The sequence below is a fragment of the Schistocerca cancellata genome, chromosome 2, assembly GCF_023864275.1.
Source record: "Schistocerca cancellata isolate TAMUIC-IGC-003103 chromosome 2, iqSchCanc2.1, whole genome shotgun sequence".
Lineage (NCBI taxonomy): Eukaryota > Metazoa > Arthropoda > Insecta > Orthoptera > Acrididae > Schistocerca > Schistocerca cancellata.
Genome location: NC_064627.1, coordinates 658,884,559 through 658,909,839, shown reverse-complemented (window position 1 = coordinate 658,909,839; position 25,281 = coordinate 658,884,559). Strand labels below are relative to the sequence as shown.

General features: G+C 38.9%; 1 protein-coding gene across 1 annotated transcript in view; it reads right to left on the bottom strand.

Annotated features, from left to right (window-relative positions):
• Nucleotides 1–25,281, bottom strand: part of LOC126162344 (protein IMPACT-like) — a 56,306-nt gene that overhangs the window by 17,168 nt on the left and 13,857 nt on the right. Inside the window, exons 3-4 of the mRNA XM_049918787.1 lie at nucleotides 17,232–17,480; nucleotides 16,987–17,146 (exon numbers count right to left, since the gene is read on the bottom strand). Coding sequence (XP_049774744.1) covers nucleotides 16,987–17,146; nucleotides 17,232–17,480 — 409 coding nt within the window. The remainder of the gene's footprint in view (nucleotides 1–16,986; nucleotides 17,147–17,231; nucleotides 17,481–25,281) is intronic.

The following is a 25,281-nucleotide window of genomic DNA, read 5'->3' as shown; positions in this document are numbered from 1 at the left end:
GCCTCTACTAGACTGTTCCAGCGCAACCCCATGGGACAAGGACACTCACGGGCAGGCAAGGTAATGTGAGCTATGCACCAGACAGGCCTGTTAAATACATTCTGCTGGAACCTGCTAAACGAAGGAAGTGCTCATTCTGCATATGAGGGGGGACCCAAAAATAACCAGAATTTCTTTCTAGAAAGCATATACTTCATTGTTTTCAAATACAGCCTTAATCTCCTTCGAAGTACTCTCCATTAGCATTAATACACTTGTCCAAACATTCATTCCAGTGTTCAAAGCACCTTTTAAATTCGTCCTCTTTGATACCTGCTAGCACTTTCATGACATTGCGTTTTACGTCTTCCACATTCGCAAAACGCTTCCCTCTCAAGTCCCTTTTCATCCTCGGGAATAGGAAGAAGTCCGAAGGTGCTAAATCAGGCAAATAGGGTGCATGGATCAAGGTAGTCATCTTCGTTGAGGCCAAAAACTGCTGGAATGCTGAGAGCTGTGTGCGCGGTAGCGTTGTCGCGATGCAGGAACCACACACCAGAATCCCTCATGACAAACTTCTGCGAAGCCATTTCATAATCTCCAAATAGAATTGTTGGTGTACTGTCTGGTTTACAGGGACAAATTTGGAGTGTACAATCCCTTTGACGTCAAAAAAAAAAAAAAAAAAAAAAAAAAAAAAACGTTTTCACATTCGATTTCACTTGAGCTTTTTATGGCGAGGTGGGCCAGGTGACTTCCATTGTGATGACTGTTGTTTACTTTCTGGATCGTATCCATAGCACCATGACTCATCACCTGTAATGATTTTGTTGAAAAAATGTGAATCATTTTTGAACGTGTCCTTCATTTCGAGACAGGCTTGAACGTGACGATCCCTTTGACCTCCGGTAAGAAGTTTCGGCACGAATTTTGCTGCCACTCTTCGCATCCCCAAATTGATGGTCAAGATGCACTGAATTGAGCTCCAGGACAACCCAGACAAGTTCTCGAGTTGGTCGATTGTCCTGTGTTGATCTTCATTGATGAGATCACGGATTTTGAAGATGTTGTCTTTGCTTCAAGCAGTTGAAGGTCGACTGGAACGGGACTGATCTTCAACCACCATTTCTCCCTTTTTAAATTGAGAAAACCATTCGTACACTTGCATTTTACTAAGAGCATGGTCTTTGTAGGCTGTCTGAATCATCGCAAAAGTTTCTGCTCCGTTCTTGCCAAGCAAGGAAAAAAACATCACTGCTCCACGTTGTTCGTAAGAACTAGCCATTTCCTCGTGTCACGTCTGCACTGTATGCACACTCAAAGAACTGCCAAAGAAACCACACTTCTCACTGCCAGGTGACGCCGTGTGGCAGAATGACTCAGCAGAGCTCCTACTACAACCCTCTGGCGGCACAACCTACTACTACAAGTACACGATGTGCAGCATTACGATTCCAGTTACTTTTGGGTCCCCCCTTGTACATGCAGGTTGCTTGGCCACCTCTGCCTCTGTGCATTTGACCACTGGAGTAGAGTCGTGTATGCTACAGTTCAGTTGCTGACCACTCACACATAGCCATCTGTCCACTCCCACCCACCTGTTCCTGCACCTGCCTGGCTACTCAATATGAAAGAGCCTAGCCTGTGTCATAAGCCCAGTCCCTGCCAAGACTGTTCTCAGACCCTCCCACTGTCACTACCTGATCCTCTTTAACAAAATCCTTACACAAAGCTCCTAAGTTTTCTGCCACTTTATTATACCAGCAAATGGTTTAAAAATGCTAGTGACTACTGCAACTACAGACCCATGACTGCTGCCTAGAAGCAGAATTCTCTTCTTCTTAATTTTCCTACCTATATTTGGCTTCCTAAAAATGTTGGGTTCTTCTGCATATTACCAACTCTTACAACTACTCCACAAGACTGACAGCTGCTAACACCTGTTTTCAATATTAAAATGAAACTACTGGATCACATTCCTTTCTAATGGCCATACTGCCTACTGCCAGTTTTCACTTCCCCTTCTCGACCCTCTGCCTCCATAGTCTCTCCAGTTCACACTTCCTATTATTTAAATGTGCCTGAAGGACACAGTGTTAGTCTACCAAGTAGCAAACAGCAAATGAAAAACCTTATGAGACTGGGTTGTATTGAAAGAAATACACCATGAACCCACCATGAAGACAGAATAATAGCCATTCTTACTGCAAAACACTTTCAATTCGAATAGGAAACATGAGAAGCAAAATAACATTTATGCAACATATATCTGAAAATGGTTTATAAAGTAACCCCTCCCACACACCATAATATGGCTGCTGATGGAGGAGTATAAATGCAATGTTCACAGTTGTATGCTTTTCAATGTGCCACCAACAGACTCCAAAAGTGTACAGGCAATGCGGGCTATGGTTCCCCCACATATTTTGTGGATATGTTCTGTATGACCCTGTCTGATATGTTTTCCAGAACAACAGTCACTTATGTTAAGGAAGAATCTGTTCTCATAACCAAACACAACTGTGTCTTTTGCTAAATCATTGGAGGTGAGCTGCATAGTGAAGGTGTGAGAGACCATGCTTATTATTGCTTTAGCACCATCTACTAGTGGGCACACGCAGATAAGGTGTTTTTATTTAATGTCTTCGCAGGTCTCTATTTTTCCCATTCCATCAGAGTATTTTTTTATGGTGGTTCACACTACTACACACAAGTATTTGATTTCTGATTTGACTTTTTTCTAAGAAATACTGGATTTAAATGAGCTACTGGATATAATTAAATAAAATCTGATGGACAAAATGTATCTTTATAGATGCCTTCCATTGGCAACATCTAAAAAGTAAGAGTTGAAACATTGTAGCTAAGAGAACTTTGAATGCCAAACTGCTTGAAATGGACCACTGTCCTGACTTCAAAACTAGTACACTGTTCACACAGGTTTGAAGATCCTGTTTCATTTTAACTAACCAATATTTCCATTCTCCTATTTTCATGATTTTTGGACAAAACTGAATCTTTGATAATTTTGTTGTAGCCTTTATTATACTGTTAGATGGTAGTCTCTTCAATGTAGAGTTTACAGATAAAGTTCCATGTATCATATGTAAGAGAATCTCTTAATCTTTCATGTGAGTTAATTCATTTAGATAGTTACAGGTAACATTAAATTAGTCATCACTGAAGCTGCTTTTGAAAACAATTGACCTCAGCTCTTGTTGTTAGGTCATATTCTTTATACAAGTAAAGCAAACCAGTTTTCTTATTACACAAAATAACTTAAAAGATGCATAAGTTCTCATAACATTTGAGTTTGCTGAAAATTATTTATTTGTGCTTTAAAGTTCAGTCCTACCAGTGGACTGCCAGGCAGACATCTATTTTTATGTCTTCGTTTCTGCTTGCACAAAATGTGACATAGTGGCATTTAATGTTTCCCAAACAAAACTGATCTCAGTATCAAAGAAAATTTGCATAATATAAAAAAGATGTTCAGAAAAGTAGAAAAAATGTTTTCAACACATACAATCTCCACAAGCCTGCTGGAGAACTGCACCATAAGTGCTCCCTGGATTTCTGCAGAAAAATGATACATATCACTGGACACAGCATGTCTCCAAGTTATATTGGCAATAAATTGTTGTACTGGAAAGGGGGGGGGGAGTGGGGGCTGGCATGTCAGAACATGTAGCAGAATCATCTTCTCCATACTGTGGCAATGAATCAGCTTGTGCCAGCATATAGGCAACCCAATGAACAGATTTCCATAGCTAGTTGCTGTCACACGTCCTGGGAAATTCATGTCAGCAACTTAGATGAATTCACCCAACTAGTTGTGTTTGCCACATCACACATAGTGCCCATATTGAGAACCTGTAATGTGACTCTAAAACTTATGGAGATGCTCTATCCACTGATACATGTGTATTTTCTTGTGTGTCTCTTAGTTTTTGTGCAGTTGCTTTCAAACCCAGAACGTACTTACGTATAGCCCCTTTTTTTTCACAGCAAATGGTAAAATTGTATGTGATGGACTAGTGCCATTATCAAAAGACTTGGTACTAAAGCAAATTTACAAAGACCATCTGAAAATCAAATAATGACACCCAGGAGCTGTACGAGTTTGGCGAAGAAACCACTCCTGGCATCCATTTTGAATTATGTGAACCAGAGCAGTACTAGCAAAGTGAAATAAGGGTATTGCCTCAGTTCAGTAATTCTAAAATCATCCAAGGAACTCATAAACTACACTCTCTCAATCCAGTATCTGAATTCAAGGATGCAGTTGCGCTATATTGGCCAGTAGTGCCCGTTCTCAAAGTTGGCACTCACTTGAATGTCTTACTGGTATATACTATAGAATTAATAACAATGTAATTCAATTCTTAATACACCTAATAACTTGACTTGGATTTTGAAGGACAGTACTGATTTTGTTACTAAAATCACTTACCTCATATAATATAAAATTATAGGGTTACAAGATGGCAGCAGGTATATAGGTTGTGGCAAAAGGCTCTGCATTTAATGTCTATTTTATCAGTACCCAGTGTCTTTTGTGTTGTGATAACGTGATAAAAGGAATTCAAATATGCCCAACACTGCAGAAAGGGCATCATTCCAAATGTTTCACACAGGCAAATAATGAGAAAATAAGGTGTGATTGTGGACTAAAATGTAACGGTCATGAATCAGCAGTACAAATGCACATCGAAGGTGTGGAATTTTCTGTGACAGAATCACTCCTCAGTGAATTAAAGGATGCCAAAAATTACATCATGGTGCTTGAAGATTCACTAAGGGAAATTACTGAAACTCCTGTGATGTCAAAAACTGATAAACTGTTTCAGATCATGTGCTGCCAAGTAATAAATATGACAATTTGATGCCAAATATAACTAATTCAAAGACTAGTAAGAACAGAAATATAATAGTGGAGGTAAATAATAAACACAAGAGTAACATAGAAAGAAAACAATCACAAACATCACTAGATGCAGTCATTGAGCCTTCATTTATGCCACCTACAGCAAATAAGATGAAAGCAATTAGAGGTAACAAGGCATCTTTATGTAAGGAACTGATGAAAAATTGTGAAATCTGTACATATTCTTACAGTCTTGACAGAGGAATCACAAACATTTTGCAAAATTGTCAGTGAGTAAGCACCACTAGTTTTGTTAAACCAGGATCTCCTACATGTGAAATCAATAATAACTGCTCCAATAACAAATGGTGCACGATATTAATAGGAAGTGCCAATGACATTATTGAAAATGATTTCAAAGGAGTGACAGGCTGTATTAAAAAATCTGTCAAGCTTTTCAGAACACATTCTTCCAACACGGGGCACATGGACCACAAACTCTTTACGAGGCATGGTATGCATCTTAATGGGAGGAGAAAAACTGTTATCTGTAAAAAGAATCATGGGAATTATGAAGAGTACTCAATGTACATCTAGTCCAGCTGCCATTCCTCAATCTCAGACAATCCCAACAGTTCCAGAAAGTGCTAATCATGTTCACATAAAGTGCAGTGAAGTGTCTCAAGCCTTAGAAACATAATCAGAGATTTCCTCTTGGACTGACACCACACAAACAGTGACAACACCAGACACCTCTCAAGGAATATGTCCCAGGAAAAGTTATGCTGGCATTCTGAAGACGACAGCAGCAGCAGCAGTTCCAACCTCTCCTATGGAAATGAATACACAAGAAGCAGCACCAGCAGCAGTGTCCAATGAGGTGAGCAGAAGGAAAAAAGTGCCTCCTTCCCATGTGAATGATTTTTAGTAGAAAGCAGACCAAGGAAGAATACAAGATAGAAAGTCAAAATGTTATCTGAGGCAAGTGGTTCATCAGAAATGATAAAAGTAGTAGTAATAAGCAAAACAAAACCAGCTTTCTCCCAGTTCATATAACGCATCATAATGTTCAGCCTCTAACAAACAAATTACAGGAACTAGAAATAATACTAGACTCTGATCTAAAAGTTGATGTTATCTGCATAATGGAGCACTGGCTAAAAAACAGCAAAACAGATACTGTAAATATAGCTGGTTTTCTCCTAGGTCGTTCATTCTGCAGATCTCATTATAAACATGCTGGGACAGCTGTCTTTGCGAAGGAGAATCTAAGGTGGAAAGGAGTGCTAGTTCTGCAAGGTTCGCAGGAGAGATTCTGTAAAGTTTGGAAGGTAGGAGACGAGATACTGGCAGAAGTAAACCTGTGAGTACCGGGCGTGAGTCGTGCTTCGGTAGCTCAGATGGTAGAGCACTTGCCCGCGAAAGGCAAAGGTCCCGAGTTCGAGTCTCGGTCGGGCACACAGTTTTAATCTGCCAGGAAGTTTCATATCAGCGCACACTCTGCCGCAGTGCAAAAATCTCATTCTGGAAACTTCCTGGGTAAATTTGAAATGATGTTAAATAGTCTAGATTAGACAAAAAAAAAATCACTTGTGGTAACTTAAACATTGATTTTTTGAAAAGCTCAGTCTGCAGCGATGAATTACTGGACATGGCAGAGTGTTTCAATTTAATCCCCACAGTAAATGCACTAACAAGAATCTCTAGACATTGTAATACAGCACTAGACCAAATTTTTATTCAGGAAACTCACTCTCTATAGAATAATAAAGTAATAAATATGGGCTACAGCAGGGCCAGCCAGAAATTCAGCACACATGCGGTGCTCCTGCACATGCGCAACTTCCAGATCACAGCGTGCACACTGCAGCCTTCAGCGTTCATGTAGTGCATGTTTCTATGCACAGATGTCACTTTATCCACTTGCTGGGATACTCTGTACTGGTGCATTCTAGTGCTCTTTCCACAGCTTGCAAGCCAACCATGGAAAGGCATTTTGCGTATTAAACATTTAAAATACTGCCACAGTCTACTTACTGAGACGTCTACTTTTATGTTAACAGTTTAACCCAGTAAGACAAATAATAAAATTAACAACTGTGGGTCTTTATTAAGGCATCTTGACTGATGGCACGTAAATACGTGTAATGTTTTTGATCTAGTATTTAAGAAAGAGAGCACTTAGCGACTTCCAATGAACCTTATTCATGATTTCAAATAATGTTAAACTAATGCAAGGTTTCCTATAACTAATTCTCAGTGCCCTCAGTTACACCCACATAATTTCTGTCTCATTGACCTCTGAACAGAATGATAACCGCTCGATGATCACCTGTTATTTCGATACCACTATTGCTATATCTTTCATCAGCTCTGTCTGAAATCTGCATAATAACCGACAATTAGATGAATGTTATGTTTTATCGACTTCAGCTGAGCGTAGCCCTTCACACATTTAAAAAAAAAAAAAAAAAAAAAAAAAAAAAAAAAAAAAAGTCTAAATGTAAGTATACATTGGAACAATCGGTGCAATGACCAATTTTCCTGATAATAATGTAACATGGAGCAGAATGAGGCAATAATGCACAGTTAGTAAACAATAATTTTTAATTATGAAAGGAATAAATCCAAACACGTTTATCACTGGTCATGAGAAATGATATAGTTAATATCGGGCACAAAAGCACAGCTCATTGACAAACGCAAGCAGTTGCGAAGATTTTCATCACTTATGCTTGATCGAAACCTTGATTTATTCATTTTCATCACCGAGAAAAATCTTTCACAAACATATGTTGACCGAACATGGACATAACTCTCACGGCTTCTCAGTGCAGGGCATGGAAATTCTTGCTGTGAAAAATTTTCATAGAATTCTTTTGTACTTTGCACTGCGAAGAACTTGTCTTTCAGTCTTGTATTGCACTGTAGGTCGATCAGTTCCATCTGTAGATCATTCGGAGCATCCTCAACTGACAACGAGAACGGTCGAGCAAAGAGGCAAATGGCAGCAGACAAACTCTTAACATCTGCAAAATGTGCTCGAAATTGTTTCTTAAATTTTACAATTATTGACACGTATTCTTGAAATCTAGCACTTTCATGGACCAGTCCAAGAATCGGGAAATGTGCTGTGTTTTTTGTGAATAGCTGGCTCTCCCAAAGTGCAAGCTTCCTTTCAAAGGCATTTACTTTTTCCAACATGTCAGAAATTAAATTATTTTCACCTTGCAAACTGACGTTCAGGCTGTTCATGTGAGATGTAACGTCCATGAGAAATGCAAGGTCTGATATCCAACAAGGGTCTTCCAACATAGGTTCACTTTTCCCCTTCTCATGTAAGAATGTTACTATGACCAAACGCAAATCAAAAAATATTTTCAGCCTTTTATCTCAACTGAGCCAGCGTACTTCGGTATAGTAAGCTCCTAATTCCTCCAAGAACTACCAAACCTGGCGATGCATAAGCCCATGTGTCTTCAGATAGTTTACAGTAAGCACAACAATTTGCATGACATTTGCTAACGTTACTGATTTTGCACACAGTGCCTCTCGATGCAGAATGCAGTGAATTCCATACAACATCTCGTCTGTGCGCCCTAGCATTTTGCGCATCCGTGCTATGAGTCCTCTCTGATGGCCTTGCATTGATGGTGCTCCATCTGTCGTCACTGAGATTAACTGATTCCAGTCCATACTGACACCATCAATCACTTGCTCAACAGCTTGGAGTAAGTCCGGACCTGTAGTAGTCCCTTTCAAAGGTACTAAGTCCAAAATGTCCTCTGTTACACAAAGTGCGTTATCGACACCTCATATATATATCACACCTGTAAGATCTGTTGCTTCATTGAGCACAACAGAGAAAGCAACAAAGTCATTAGCCTTATTTATTAGATGCCTGTGCACATCGCTGGCTATAGCACTGATACGTTTTGTCACTGTTTGTTTGGATAGACTGATTTCTCGAAACCTGCTAACGTTCGCGGGACACACAAGTTCTGCAGCATCAATCAGACACCCTTTCACAATCTCCCCTTTGAAAAAGGGTTTCCCAGATTGTGCAATTCTTAATGCGGTTTTAAAACTTGCTCACAGTGAAGATTTAGTGTGGCTGCCATTCTGGAAAATTGAAAACAGTAGATTGTACAGCATACAGTAAAATAGACATAAACGTAACACAAGAAACTAAGAGTTCAAGAAGTATCAGTTACTTTGACTTACAGTAAAATCGAGTTGATGTGTCTCATCTATTTTCTTAAGGACATTTAATTTTGCTTGCCATTCTTCACTGTTGAGTACCCTACACTTGTCTTTGTGAAATGTATTGTAGTGTCTTTCAATTGAAAAATTATGCTGGCTGCCTCTTATTCGGCGGCACAGTAAACACTGTGAGTTTTCGCCAATGGCTACAAAAAAGAATTGCAGTTCCCATTTATTTTTAAATGACTGAGAACATAGATCTCCCGTCCTTCGCTTTTTCACAGTACCTGCCATTTCTCAGTACTTCTCTGTTAAGGTTACGGCACCAGGGGTAAACGAGACTGGGTATGTTGCGCTCTTGCTTGTACCACATAAACAGGGAAGTGGAGCCGCCGTCGTTCATTTAGGACACATGTCTAATAACGGATGTCGCTGTCACACATGTGCAGCTCTTCCGCATGTCTGGACACTGTGCAGCGTTTGGCCGGCCCTGGGCTACAGTGATCATGAATCTCTGTTGCTAACATTGGTGTTATACATAGAGAAAATATCACCCATCAAAATAATGATTTCTGCATTCATACAAAAAACAAAATATTATATCATTAGAGATGCACAATTATATCAAAGAGTACAGTAGGACCTACAACAAAGTTATTAAAGATGCAAAAAAGGGGGGTAGTGATGAATACATCTGCAAATCAGAAAACAAGCCACAGGCCACATGGAACATCATTCACTCTGAAACAGGCACCAAGCCAGTGGCAAAGAGCATTAGCCTAAACTGGAAAATGGACAAATATCTGCAGACACTGCAGTAGCTAATACCTTCTATAAGTACTTTAGCAAAACAGCATATGGTATCATCCAAAGTAACTTTCAAACTCTTATTATGCACCACATTGAAAACCACAACCCCCACCCTGTGGGTCTATATTTCTCAAACAGGCCACTCAAAACAAGCTCATACTGGCAACTAGATCATTAAAGAAACCTTCATGTATTTATGATGATATTCAATACTATGTTATAAACCAAATAGAATATTACATTGTAGAACCACTGAAGCATATTAGTAATCACTCCTCCTCCACTGGTACATTTCCAAATCTCCTTAAGATTGCGAAGGTAACACCCTTGCACAAAAAGGAAGCAACCGACAATGTTAACAATTTCAGGCCTGTAGCTCAGCTAAGTGGTTTCAAAGATCTTTCAGAAGCTCTTTTACAATAGACTGATAGAGTTTATTAACAAAAAGTCATCAGCATGGTTTCAGGTGATCAAGATCCACAACCACAGCAATCTATAAATTCCTGTCATGATAGCTATAGGTGAAAAGGAAATGGCTACTAGAATCTTCTTGGACTTATCCAAAGCATTTGATATAATAGATCATATTATTCTATTGTATAAATTGGAAAGAAAGGGAATTAGAGATACTCCAAATGAGTGGGTTAGGTCATATCATACTAACAGACAACAAAAATTTGTTCTTAAACAGGATAATATTACTGGAAACATTGTAAGAACAACAACATATGCATCAGAAAAAGCTACAATGAATTTGACATGATACAAGGGTCAACATTAGGTCAAATCCTCTTTTTTTTTTTTTTTTTTTTGTTTGTTTATAGATGACCTGAATGAAACTGTCCACACCAAATAAAATACTTTATTTGCTCATGATGTCAGTATTTTGATTAAGAGTTATACCGAAAAGACCTCCAAACATCTAAACACACTTCATTGCTGGAGCTAACAAACTGGTTTTAAAGAAATAAACTTATCAAAAACACCAAAAAAACACCAGCCACGAACTTTCATATATCCTACCCTAAGCAACAAAATGACTACATACTGAAAATAAGAAACAGAAGTTTAAAATTGGCTGATGATGTGAAACTCCTAGGAATATATCTGCACAGTGACCTAAAATGGAATATACATATTAAAGTTCTTATAGCTAAACTGTCATCAATCTATTACATGCTATGGATACTGAACACAAGGTGTAACAAAGAACCGGTGATACAGTCATATTGCACACATTTCCAGTCAGCAATCAAATACGGAATAATACTCTGAGGGAATGCACCTTGCAGTCAACACATATTCAGAACCAAAAAACGTGCTATCAAAATCACATGCAATGTAAATAAACAAGATTCGTGTCATCCTTTTTTCCCCAACATTAAAGATACTGAACATTCCATGCCTATACATATCTGAAATGATGGTCTTTACAAGAGAATATTTAGGAAGTCCAATGCATATCAGCAAAACAGCTTTGTGCACAGTCACGGAACAAGAAATGGAAACAACATCCATGTCTCTTATGCCAGGACATCAACCTATCGGAAAAGTGTTCCTCATAGAAGTACACAGTTATATAATCACCTCCAGAACAACATCAAATTATTAAAGCAAGAAAGCTTACAAACCTGTCCGACACAGTCACTTGTGATATATTTTATTACTGTATATTATTTTGTGTGTGTGTGTGTGTGTGTGTGTGTGTGTGTGTGTGTGTGTGTGTGTGTGTGTGCAACCCAAATCACTCTAAACACACATGGGAATAACAAAAGGTTTTTTTGAGATTTACCCATTTTTTTCATATTTTAGTAAAATCAAGCATATGTTACAACATTATTGTGTTACACATCAGATTAAAGCTTACAGTAAGTCCTTACAACAACATTTGTCTCAGTTTCCTACTATCAATAGTTTTGAAGTTAACATACATTTTTGTTTCATGACACTCTCAGAACAATGAGAAATTTTCATTTTGTGAACTCTGAGGAAGAAATTATCTATCCATCAAGAGAGTTTGAAATTTTATATATTTATACATTTAATAAACAAAAAACAAACTATCTGACACCAATAGGTTCAAACCTTTGGTAGATTTGATATGGACTGAACTCCTAGTTACTGGAGGAAAAAAAAAAAAGGAAGGTGATGCATTTCCAGGATTAGAATTGAAATCTTTAAGTTTATTCATAGTTTGGTGGTATTTTGTTATCAGTTTTCAGTTGCTCCAGAGAGTTCCTTTTGATAGAACTTTCTCAATGATTTCAATCCCAAAGTGACATAGTGCATTGGTGTATGCCGCATAGGTTTATGACAAAGGAGGCAAATGTGACAAGTGTAATTGAACTTTCCAGTACCAATACTGTTTTCATAATTTTTGAGGAAAAAAGATGTTGGTACAGACTGATGACATAGCATAGTGCTTTGTCTGTAATATAAAGGAAAGAAGATTAAAAGTTTAACGTCTCTTGACAGCGAAGTCATTCAGAATTAACACAAATTTGGATTGGACTAGAATGGAAAACATACCAGCTGTGCACTTACAGAAGTATTCCAAGCATTTGCTTTAATCATTTTTGGGAAATACCAGAAAACCCAACTGGAATGGCCAGTTGGGATATTGCAACCCTACTCCTTCCTAAGTGTAGTCCAAACTCCTTTAACCACCAAACCACCTGTTTAATTGTGCAAGGAAGGATCAAAAAGTAATGAGAATTTTTTTAATTTTGTGGGCTTTGTACATCAGATTTTAAATTGTTTTTATCTTGTTGGTACACACGTTCCTGATATATCTTTCCATTTTCAGCTGTTTTGAGTATTTAGTTTATTGTCGACAGTCAAAAGGTTACACACGTTTTGAAGTACTCGGTAAATTTTTACTTTTGAAAAGGATGGATCAAAGAATTTCCAAGAAGTTTTGCTTGAAAAATGGAATAAAGTGCAGCACTACATTCAAACTGTTGACTTTGGCTTTTGGCAAATCTGCTACGAGTAATACAAGAGTTTATGAGTGGTATAAACATTTCAAACAAGGTTGAGAAGACATTGTAGACGATGACGGCACTTAGACACCCTAGCACATCAAGTACTGACGACAATGTGGAGGAAATAATTAAATTGGTTCTGGAAGATCACCGAATTACAATCAGAGAGGTTGCTGATGATGTCAGCATATCTTTTGGCTAATGCCAACAATTTTTTTAGACTTTTGGGCACAAAACATGTAGCAGCCCTAACTTTGTTCCAAAATTGTTGAATTTTGACCAAGAGTGACATCACGCAGATGTCACTCAGGAGTTGCTGAATGAAGCTGACAATGACCCAGAACTTCCAAACATAGATATTGGGTATAACATCAAAACCATGGCTCAATTGTCCCAATGGAAACTGCCTGAAGAACCAAGACTGAAAAAAAATTTTTCAAGCTTGATCACATGTGAAGATTTTTCTCACTCTTTTCTTTGATTACAGTGGGGTACTGCACAATGAGTTCCTACCTTATGATTGTACGGTCAATAACGAACACTGATTATGTGAAACAAGCCAAAGAAAATGACCAGAATTGTGGCAAAACCACTTGTGGAAATTGCATCATGATAATGCTCCCACTCACACTTCATTGCTTGTTCGTGACTTTTTTGGCAAAAAAACAAAACCTTATGTTGGCTCAGCGACCTTATTTACTGGCCATGGTCTCCTGCAACTTTTTTCTATTCCTGAGGCTGAAGAGAACCATGAAAGGATGTCGTTTTGCCACCATTGATGAGATGAAAATAGAATCACTGATGGAGCTGAACACTGTAATAAAAAGTGGGTTCCAGAAGTGGTTCCAAGAGTGGAAAAAGTGCTGCACAAGTGTATTATATCTCAAGGGGATAACTTTGAAGGGGAAAAAGTTGATGTTGATGAATAAATAAAAATTCTTTACGAAAATACAAACTTCCCATTACTTTTTGATCACACCTCATATGTAATGTAGTCACAAGATCATTATATACTTAATATAATATACTCTGACCAATCTACATGGATACAAAAGACATCCTGTGATGGAGTGTGTTTCTATGCACCTTTCATTTAGGTAAAACTGGAAAAAAAATAAGAAGAAGAAGAAGAAAAGAAAAGAAAAGAAAAGAAAAGAAAAGAATTCACATTATGTAAAGACATCTCCAATGATATGTGAGCTTAGGTTGGCACTAATTTTGATTTGTTCTATAGTTTCTGTGTGGCCTACAGGTTCTACTTCTGCAACTTTTCCAAGTGATTAATGGCATTATTATTATTATACTGGACTCCTACCCATGAGTAAAGTCTGAATCTCTGTGCATCCATCCACAACTACATTCTGCACTGATTGCCTTAATCCCTTCAGATTAATGCTAGGATTATTTAAAAAAATTGCTTCCTTCTCCATCTGACCTGGTGCTCTATCTTCAATGAACTCAACAGTGATGAGACAACTTCAAACTCATTTTTCCACACATAAGAGTGCTATTCAACATGTATCTTCCTTTGATGAATGTTAACAATATCAAAACATTCTAACACACTCAGAGTCTACATTCTATTAAAACATCTCATTGGCAATGCTGTTACCGCTGTCCCAACCACACTTGCAGGTTCTGTTCAGACTAACTGTAGAGTACAGTACAGAGCATAAATTAGATGACCACATTATGTACTTGGATAAAAATAGCTTTTTGATTGACTTTTAAGCCAGTAGACTTCTAGGGATCAGCTCGTAGCCATTCATTGTTCTTTCTCAAGTGCCATGTAAGCCATGTACCTACTTTGTAGGCCGACATTGGTTTGCTACATAATTGTAGAGCATATTCTGAGTTTCAATACAATAAATTTCATAGAGACCAAAAAGCTTAAGTCCATGAATGAGCATGGTTGTAGAAAGTGTCACTTGTGTGAAACTTGGCTTGCACTCTTCCCACATGATATACTACAAACTATGGATGAAGGGCGACAGGCAACACGCAATTCTTATGCAGATGCTTCAAAAACTCAAACAGGAATCACTGGAAGGAAGACAACATACTATTCGAGGAACACTACTAAGAAAATTTAGATAATCAGTATTTGAAGCTGACTGCAGACTTCCAAAAAGCATCTGACATGGTACCCCACTGCAGACTGTTAATGGAGGTATAGATGTACGGAATAGGTTCCCATATATATGAGTGGCTGGAACACTTCTTAAGTAATGGAACCCAATATATTGTCCATGATGGCAAGTATTCATCAGAGACAAGGTTATCCTCAGGAGTGAACCAGGGAAGTGTGATAGGACCACTATTATTTTCTACATACATAAATGATCTGGCAGACAGGGTGGGCAACAGTCCGCAGCTGTTTGCTGATGATGCTGTGGTGTATGGGAAGATGTCAAGGATGAGTTACTGTAGGATGATACAAGAAGACTTACACAATATTTCTAGTTGGTGTGAATGGCAGCTGACTGTAAATGTAGAAAAATTTAAGTTAATGCAAATGAGTAGGAGAAATAAGTCCATAATGTTCAGATACAGTGTTAGCAGTGTCCTGCTTGACACAGTCACATTGTTTAAATATCTGGGTGTAATGTTGCAAAGCAATGTGAAATGGAAAAAGCATATGAGGATTGTAGTAGGGAAGGTGAATGGTCAGTTTTTGTTGCTTGGGAGAATTTTAGGGAAGTGTGGTTCATCTGTAAAGGAGACTACATATAGGACGATAGTGCGACCTATTCTTGAATCCTGCTTGAGTGTTTGCAATCCGCACCAGGTCAGATTAAAGGAAGACATAGAAGCAATTCAGAGCCAGGCTGCTAGAATTGTTACCTGTAGGTTCAAACCACATGCAAATGTAAGGAGATGCCTTGGGAACTCAAATGACAATCACCATAGGGAAGGTAACATTCTTTTCGAGGAACACTATTGAGAAAATTTAGAGAACCGGCTGCAGAACTGACTGCAGAATGATTCTACTGCCACCAACATATATTTCATGTCAGGACAACAAAAATAACATACGAGAAATCAGGATTCATATGGACGCATATAGACAGTCATTTTTCCCTTGCTCTAGCTGTGAGTGGAACAGGAAAGGAAACAACTAGTAGTTGTACATGGTATCCTCTGCCACCCTCTGTACGGTGGCTTGTGGAGTATGTATGTAAATGTAGATACATACAGTGCTTTGTTAAGCATAGCTGGCTGCATGACAGCAATATGGCAATCAAGAGGTTATTTTATTCAAGCTACAAAACAGTTCCTGAGGTCAAATGAGTGAAGTAATGCAGTTGTTAAGGCACTAGACTTTCATTCACAGGGAATTAGGTTACAATCATGACTTATATTTACCTAAATCAGTTCACAAAACACTAGAATGGTTCCTTAGGTACGATCATGACAGATTTTTTTTCTTGTTTCTCTTTAAATAGCATAAGTGTCCTAATTCTAGTGACTTGACTACTGATGAGAAGTAAAACTAAAACCTTTCTTCAAAACAGGTACAGAAGATATGTTCAGTGGGAGCATCAAATAAAAAGATAGTTACGAAAAGAGGGAAACTGGCAGAAAAGCAGACGTGCTTAGGTATAAATGACATAATACGTGGTAGAAGGAACAATTACATAATGATTAATAAGTGATTAAATAACTACAATGTTCGCAGTAAACTAGCAAAAATGCTCAGTTAAGTGGTGCTACTACATAAGCAGTTAACTGTTAATTATCTTGAGGCTACATAAAAGGATAGGCAACAGAAAAAGAATGGGATGCGGCAGGAGAGTCAGCCAAGTGTCATATACACGCATGTACTGAGACACAGAATTCACATTAAGAGGAATAGGATACTAAATACAAAACAGAAACTGGAGATTGGGAACTAAAATGCACATCAAAACGAAAAATCAAAGAAACAGTGCACGCACAGATAGACTTGTAGTAGTGAAGGGTGTGCTCTGGTGAAACTATAATGCGTATTTTGACAAATAAAATGATATAAAACTCTTTTCTGATACCTCATGTGATCTGATAACATATGACATGTTCATTGGTATGTTTTACTCTGATTGATTTTTTTTCTCAATTACTAATGACAGCATTTTTATTTACAAACGTAACAAAGTTTCATACCTGCAATAGATGAAGCAACCTTCCTCCAGCATGTGTTTCACCATCATCCTCGCAATCCTGCAGAAACGATTTTGTATCATCTTTGAAAATTCGATAGGCATACATGTTGTGAGTTGCATTAGCTATTTTCTTATTTTCATATAGCTTTTGTAAAATTGCCCTGTATGAAGGTGAAAAATGAATGAGGCATGAAAGCAATACACAACACTTCATATTTCTACAAGGATTTTATTGCTCTTTCTTACTTGACTTGTTCTACATAGAACACTGGTGCAGCATGGCCTTGAAAGACACTTTTTCGATCAGTGATTGTCTCTCCATGTGTTATTTGTGGTAGTTCAAATTCATATTCCTGCTGTTCACAGGTGACTGATGAGAATGCAGCACTGTCAATGCCAAAATCTTCAGTACCCTTATCTAATGGCAAAAAATCTTGAACCAACTCCCTTACTTTTTCAACCCATTCATATATCACTGTTTGTCCACACTGTAATCTAGAATGAGAAGATAAAGCACTAAAGACACAAACTTAATGTACTGGTATGCACTTAAAAACTAAAACTAATTAGGCCTGCTTATGCCTTACAAAAACTAAAATAATTGTTAGCAGTCTTCTAGGGCAATTTACAGTTAGGTTAAAAATGATCCTGATCCCATTTTCATGCTATGGTGAAAGGAAAGCAAAACAAGCACAAGAAATATTCCATTTTGCTTCCAATAACAGTAAAGCAATTTTCCACACAGCATGAACAGCAACTATATGCTAAATAAAATTATTTGTCAGTTGACATGTTTCCCAGGCAACTGGTGTGTTGCTACAATAACTGTCAGCTGCCCTCCTTCACACAAATTGCTAATAGTACATAGTTTCCATAAGATACTAAGAGCACTGTTTGGAAGAATTCAGTACCATGTTACACACATCAAAAAAAGTTTTGCATCACCTCGGTTCCGGAACCTGTACAGAAAATTGGAATAGAGATCAGCATAAACATCATTTCTGTCCTTTTTATTTCTCAGGAAAACCACACATTGCATGTTGTTCCACCACACAGCAAGACCTTTAGAGGTGGTTATCCAGATTGCTGGACATACCAGTACCTCTAATACCCAGTAGAACACCCTCTTGCATTGATGCATGCCTGTATTCGTCATGCCATACTATTCACAAGTTCATCAAGGCACTGTGGTCCAGATTGTCCCACTCCTCAACGGTGATTCGGTGTCGATCCTTCAGAGTGGTTGGTGAGTCATATCATCCATAAACAGTCCTTTTCAATCTATTCCAGGCATGTTTGATAGGGTTCATGTCTGGGGGACATGCTGGCTACTCTAGTCATTAGATTAGATTAGATTTACTTTCATTCCAATTGATCCGTAGTGAGGAGGTCCTCCAGGATGTGGAACATGTCAGAAAAACAACAATACATGACAAATATTTACAACTAAAACAAATAAGCTAATGTACCATTCCACAGGTCCCAAGTGGAATGATCGTCATTTTTTAATGAACACTAAGAGTCATTTTACAAATACTAATGCACTGAATTTAAAATAAAAAAGTTTTTTATTTATTTATAAGGTAATAAACATGTAATACAACTACTGTAATACTTATTTACAATGAACACATTACTGCACTGAAATAGTGCAGAAGTTAGATTATACTTACACACAACCACACACACACACACACACACACACAGAGACACAGACACACAAATTTTCAGTGAACACATTACTGCACTGAAATTGTGCAGAAGTTATGTTGTACTTATATACAAATCAGTTGGTTTTACTAAGAAATTCATCAATGGAGTAGAAGGAGTTGGCCACCAATAAATCCTTTAGGCTTCTCTTAAACTGAATTTCATTGGTTGTTAAGCTTTTTATGGCTGGCAAGTTATTGAAAATGTGTGCTCCTGAATAATACACACCTTTTTGTACAAGACTAAGTGACTTTAAATCCTTGTGAAGATTATTCTTATTTCTAGTATTGATTCCATGAATTGAGCTGTTGGTTTGAAAAAGTGATATATTTTTAATGACAAATTTCATTAAGGAATAAATATATTGGGAAGCTGTAGTTAGTATCCCTAGTTCCTTAAACAGGCTTCTGCAGGATGTTCTTGAGTTCACACCACATATAATTCTTACTGCACGTTTTTGTGCCCGGAAAACTTTAGCTTGGCTTGATGAATTACCCCAAAAAATAATCCCATATGACATTATGGAATGAAAGTAAGCATAGTATGCCAGCTTTTTCATTTTTATATCCCCTATGTCTGACAAAATTCGCATTGCAAACAGAGATTTGTTAAGACGCTTCAGCAGTTCTGTGGTGTGCTCCTCCTGAAGGAAGTCATTCACAAGATGTACACAATGGGGGCGCAAATTGTCATCCATGAAGACAAATGCCTTGCCAATATGCTGCTGATACTGTTGCACTATTGGTCTGAGGATGGCATTCACGTATCGTAACAGCTGTTACTGCACCCTCCATGACCACCAGCAGCATACGCGGCCCCACATAATGCCACCCCAAAACATCAGGGAACCTCCACCTTGCTGCCCTCGTTGGACAATGTGTCTAAGGTGGCCCTGACCGGGTTGCCTCCAAACATGTCTCCGAAGATTGTCTGGTTGAAGGCATTTGCAACACTCATTGGTGATGAGAACATGACACCAACCCTGAACGGTCCATTCAGCATGTTGTTGGGCCCATCTGTACCACACTGCATGGTGTTGTGGTTGCAAAGAAGTACCTCACCATGGATGTCACGAGCGAAGTTGCGCATCACGCAGCCTATTGGGCACAGTTTGAGTCATAACATGATGTCCTGTGGCTGCACAAAAAGCATTATTCAACATGGTGGCGTTGCTGTCAGGGTTCCTGCAAGCCATAACCCGTAGGTAGCCGTCATCCACTGCAGTAGTAACCTTTGGGTGGCCTGAGCGAGGCATGTCATCGACAGTTCCTGTCTCTCTGTATCTCTTCCATGTCCAAACACCGCTTTGGTTCTCTCCATGACGCCTGGACACTTCCCTTGTTGAGAACCTTACTGGCACAAAGTATCCATGTGGACGCGATCGAACTGCGGTATTGACCATCTAGGCATAGTTGAACTAGACAACACGAGCCGTGTACCTCCTTCCTGGTGGGAGGATCAGCTATTGGACCCCCTCCGCCTAATAGGTGATGCTCTTGCATGGTTGTTTACATCTTTGGGCAGGTTTAGTGACATCTCTGAACAGTCAAAGGGACTGTGTCTGTGATACAATATCCACAGTCAAATCCTGTCTTCAGAAGTTCTGGGAACCGGAGTGATACAAAACATTTTTTTGATGTGTGTATAAGATATCAAGTAAGTAGTAACTTAAATCATGGTAACAGAAAAAATTATAAAATAATACATCATCTATTAGGTTGGTGCATAAGTTCATGGCATTTTTGTTTTGCATGTTGGAATTCCAGTTGCTATGGGTTTACTTATCAATTGTCATTTTTTATTTGTAGTTCAGTGTTGCTATTTGAGTTTACGTATTATTGTTTTGTCATTTAGAGATAATGAGTGGAGCTGTTGACGGTAAAAAAATGGAGTGTCAAGCAGACAAACCTGAACATTTCTGACATATTCTTCTGCATGGATTCAATATAGGAGTGAAAGCAGCAGAGGCAGCCAGAAACATTTGCGCCATGTATGGAGATAATGCCATTGGACAGAGTGTGGTAAGAAAATGGTTCTCTCATTTTAAGGAGAATTGTTTTGACAGTAGTGACTCTCTAGGTTCAGGAAGACCTACGGTTTAAAGATCATTTAAAAGCATTAATCCACTGTAATACATGTCAGTGTACTCGAGAACTGACAAATGTCATGAACTGTGATCACTCAACCAGTATGCGACATTTGCATGCAGTGGTGAAGGTTCAATAATTGAGTGTGTGAGTATCACATTCTCCAAGCCAAAATCACAAAAATCAGCAGGTGGTCATATGTGCATCTCTGCTTGCTCGTCATGAACTGACTCGTGAGCTACACCGACCACTTCTATCCTGTATCACTACTGGTGAAAAGAAATCATGTCTTTATGCTAACATAAGGCAAAGAAAGGAATGGTTGAACCCAAATCAAGCAATAAATCCCCATACAAAGACATGTGTGCACCCACAAAAGATAATGTTATGCATCTGGTGGAACAGTGACAGTGTGGTGTACAATGAACTGCTTTCCCGACTTGTAACCATCACTCCTGACATTTATTGTCAACACCTGAGATATTGAGACACCTTGCAGGTGCAGTCCAAGAACAATGACCAGGAAGACTGCATGAAGTGATGCTACTTGACGGTAACGGCCATCCACATTCTGCTAGACTGACAAACACTATACATGAATTGGTTGGGAAGTCATTCTGCATCCACCTTATTCGCCTGGTCTTGCACCCTCAGATTTTCACCTTTCTGCTCTCTAACAGCCTTCAAAGTACTTCCTTTTCAGATAAAAATGCACTCCGATCACAGCTTGACGAGTTTTTCACCTTAAAACCATGTTCTTTCTACAGTCGCAGAATTAAAAAGTTGCCCCATCAGTGGCAGACTGTTTGAGATAGTGAAGCAGAATATATTATTGATGACTAAAGTCACTGTTACATGTGTCTGTTGCATTTATTAAACTTCTGTAAAAATGCTATGAATTTATGCACCAACCAAATACATCAGAGGTTGGGCCTTTTGGTCCGTTCCATCTGCTTCAAAATTGGTCACGCTAATCATTGGTTTATGCTGTTTTAATGATTCTTCCATCAGGCATATGGTTTGTGTGTTGTTTCCATCTTATCTGATGTTGTATTGTGTCAGTTATGTTTTACACAAAAATGGTCGGTCAGTAACTTGATGATCATTTTTGCCCCTAGGTGTGATGACGCATTGCCAAGATTACACTTTTGCAGGTGTACTGATGTGAGGGGTTTTGTTGGGTTGGGTGAGTAGAGGGAGAAAGACATGGGAAGCAGGAGGAGGGGTTGGGAATGGGTAGCTAGCGGTTCAGATGGCGACAGCAGGTGCGCAGGACAGGAATGCAGGAGGAAGGGGCAGCAGGTGCAGGAGTTAGGCCTGTGACACACAGACACTGGAACCATTGGCTTCATGAAGGTCACACGGAGGTTGGATTGAGAGGGAGTGACAGGACAGAGGAAGGGGAAACCATTGAGTAGAGGGTGTAAAAACAGTGGATTACTGGAGACTGAAACCAGGAGGATTACAGGAGTGAATGACATATTGTAAGGAAAAATCCCGTCTGTGTAGTTCAGAAAAGTTGGTGCTGGAGGGATAAATGCAGATGGCACAGGTTGTGAAGCAGCCATTAAACTCCATTAGCCCACTGCCCCCATAACCTCTACCACACAGTATCCCCTACCTCTGTCATGTAATCACCTCCCATACCATGCCTGCACATCATCTTCTTCATTTCTACTGAAAGCTAGAAAAATTTTCGTTCTTTTGTGTGTGCCCGTCCATGACTCAGTCCTTCCGCTACTTGTAAGTGGTGCCCTTTACTTCTATAGTATTTACACTCTGCGAGAACTTTTCTTACCATACTTAACCTACTCTATGATCCGTTTGTCAATTTCTCCCTTCATTTGCCTGGACTGGTATCCTAAAAATGACATTGGTTTTGTCTTCTTAATGGAGGTCTCCAAATTGTATTCTCTGGCTCTTTTGCTATTAAAACAACTTCTTGTAGGTCATCTTCATTCTCACTAACAATTACTTGGTGTCGGACAACAGGCATCATAATAACAGCCACATTATTAAACGTTGTATTGCCTGTACCCAAGTTTTCAGATTATCATTGATATATACAGTGTAAGTCGTGTAAGACTTAACACCCCCATTATTCCGGGGCCGATTGCACATTTTGGCATGCGGTTTTCAGCGAATCATAGCCAACTATGGGGCACATACGTTGGTACATGCACAATTATCACAACATTTATATTGACCGAGATAATGAGGCAAGTACATGTTTTTTAAATGGGACGCTATACTTTTTTTACCATCATTTGAACGCTCTGGAAAAGACGCATATAGTGATGTAACGCATGTTGCTATTGTGATTCAAACATCGCTCAAAAGACGCTGGGAAATATTGTACGGTTGAAGGTCGAGGCGGTCGGAAGCGGCTGCAGACTGTAAAACACGCCTTGCGCGACCCGCAGGCCAAGTTGCCGTGCTCTATGCAGCATGCACCGCCTACGCTACATAGGTAAATCCTCATCCACCCTCTTTTAAGCGAAGTTTGAATCACAATAACACCATGCATTACATGACTATATGCGTCTTTTCCAGAGCGTTCGAATGATGTTAAAATAAGTATAGTGTCCCATTTAAAAAACATGTACTTGCCTCATTATCTCGGTCAATATAAACATTGTGATAATTGTGCATGTACCATCGTATGTGCCCCACAGTCCACTATGATTCGGTGAAAACCACATGCCGATACGTGCAATCGCCCCCGGAATAAAGGGGGTGTTACGTCTTACGCGACTCACCCTGTATATTAAAAATACAGAGGGAAAGGGGGTGCCCTTGTACAACTCCTCGGTTTGTTGCATCCATATTATGTCTGCTCTCCGCTATTTTTATCTATATATTGTTATTCATATATTAACTCAGCACAACTCTTAAAGATGAAATGGAATCCGTCTGTTTCTTAAAATTTCCTACAGTTTACTCTGATTTATTTTATAGAATGCATTTTTGTAGTCAATGAAGACAAGATATATTGGTAAATTAAATTCAAGGTGTTTTTCTATTAGTTGTGTCATACTGAAGATACAGTCTGAGCATGCTCTTTTGCGAAAACCATGTTGTGTATCTGATAACAGATTTCAGTGATTAGTGATTATCATTTTGTTAAAACTGGGGTTCCGACATTCATGTCGATTTCCTTTTTTTTTTAAATTAGGCATATTAGGGCTACATTCCATTTTTCACGTATACAACCACTTTGCTGATCTTATCACATCCTGGAGTCTTCCTATTCTTGCTACACATTACTCAAGCCTGTAGATCTTCCAATATTATTAAGCCTACATATACAATTATACTCCACGAACCACCACAAGATGCATGACAGAGGTATGTCCCATTGTACCAGTTATCAGGGTTTCTTCCAGTTCCATTCACGTATGGAGCACGGGAAGAATGATGGTCCGAAAGCCTCTGTGAGTGCTGTAATTATTCTAATCTTATCCTCACGATCCCTATGTGAGCAATACATAATGGGATTGTAGTATATTCCTGGAGTCATCGTTTGAAGCCGGTTCTTGAAACTTTGTTAATAGAGTTTCTCAAGATAGTTTATGTTTACTTCAAGAGTCTTCCATTTCAGTTCCTTCAGTGTCTCTGTGACACTCTCCCACAGATCAAACAAACATCTGACCATTTGTGTTGCTCTTCTCTGTATACATTCAATATTCCCCATTAGTCCTCAATCCGGTCACAATTTTCACTTGATACCCCATATGACCATACTTTTGACAATAAGCATTCGTATCTGCTTCAGTCACAGCCATCTGTGTATCTTGCTCATCCAATCCAGAGTGTTTTATACTACTGTAACCCAGTTTCAGATATACATTTATTTCGATGATCCCTATTTTGCCACTGTTGAGCAGTGTCTGACAAAGAAAGTGAAGCACTCAAGAGAGGAGGAGGTGGAAGCAAAATGAAATTTTGCAGGTTGAGAGGGCATGTAGTGTTGTTTCAATGATTACAAACTCCAGTATAATTTGCAAAGAACTTGGCAATATGAGCCCACTTATCAGTATGACATTGTCCCCCCTCTGACCTGGATGTGTGCACTGATTCCATTGGGAAGGGTGTAATAAAGCCATTTTATCCTCTCCTGAGCCAAGCTTGCCTACAGCTTCCACTGGTCCTTCATATCCTGGATACTAGCACTGGGACAGAATTGATGTTTGCACTGCTCTCACACATACTGTCTCAGGGACAGATCTAGGGATTTTGCTTGCTACTTCAACACCACACATACCGTCCATAGACACACATGCTGTATGTGGACAAGCATTGTTCTGTTGATTAATGGCACCATGAAGCACCACCAGTCATGACCTAAAGTCATACTTGATGGCTCCCCACACCATGGAGCCAGGAATAAGACACCTGTGCCTCTCCAAAACATTGCAAGGTTGGGACCTCTCCCCAGATCATAGCCATACTTACCAAAGATGGTCATCTAGAATAGTACAAAACCGTGATTCTTTGTT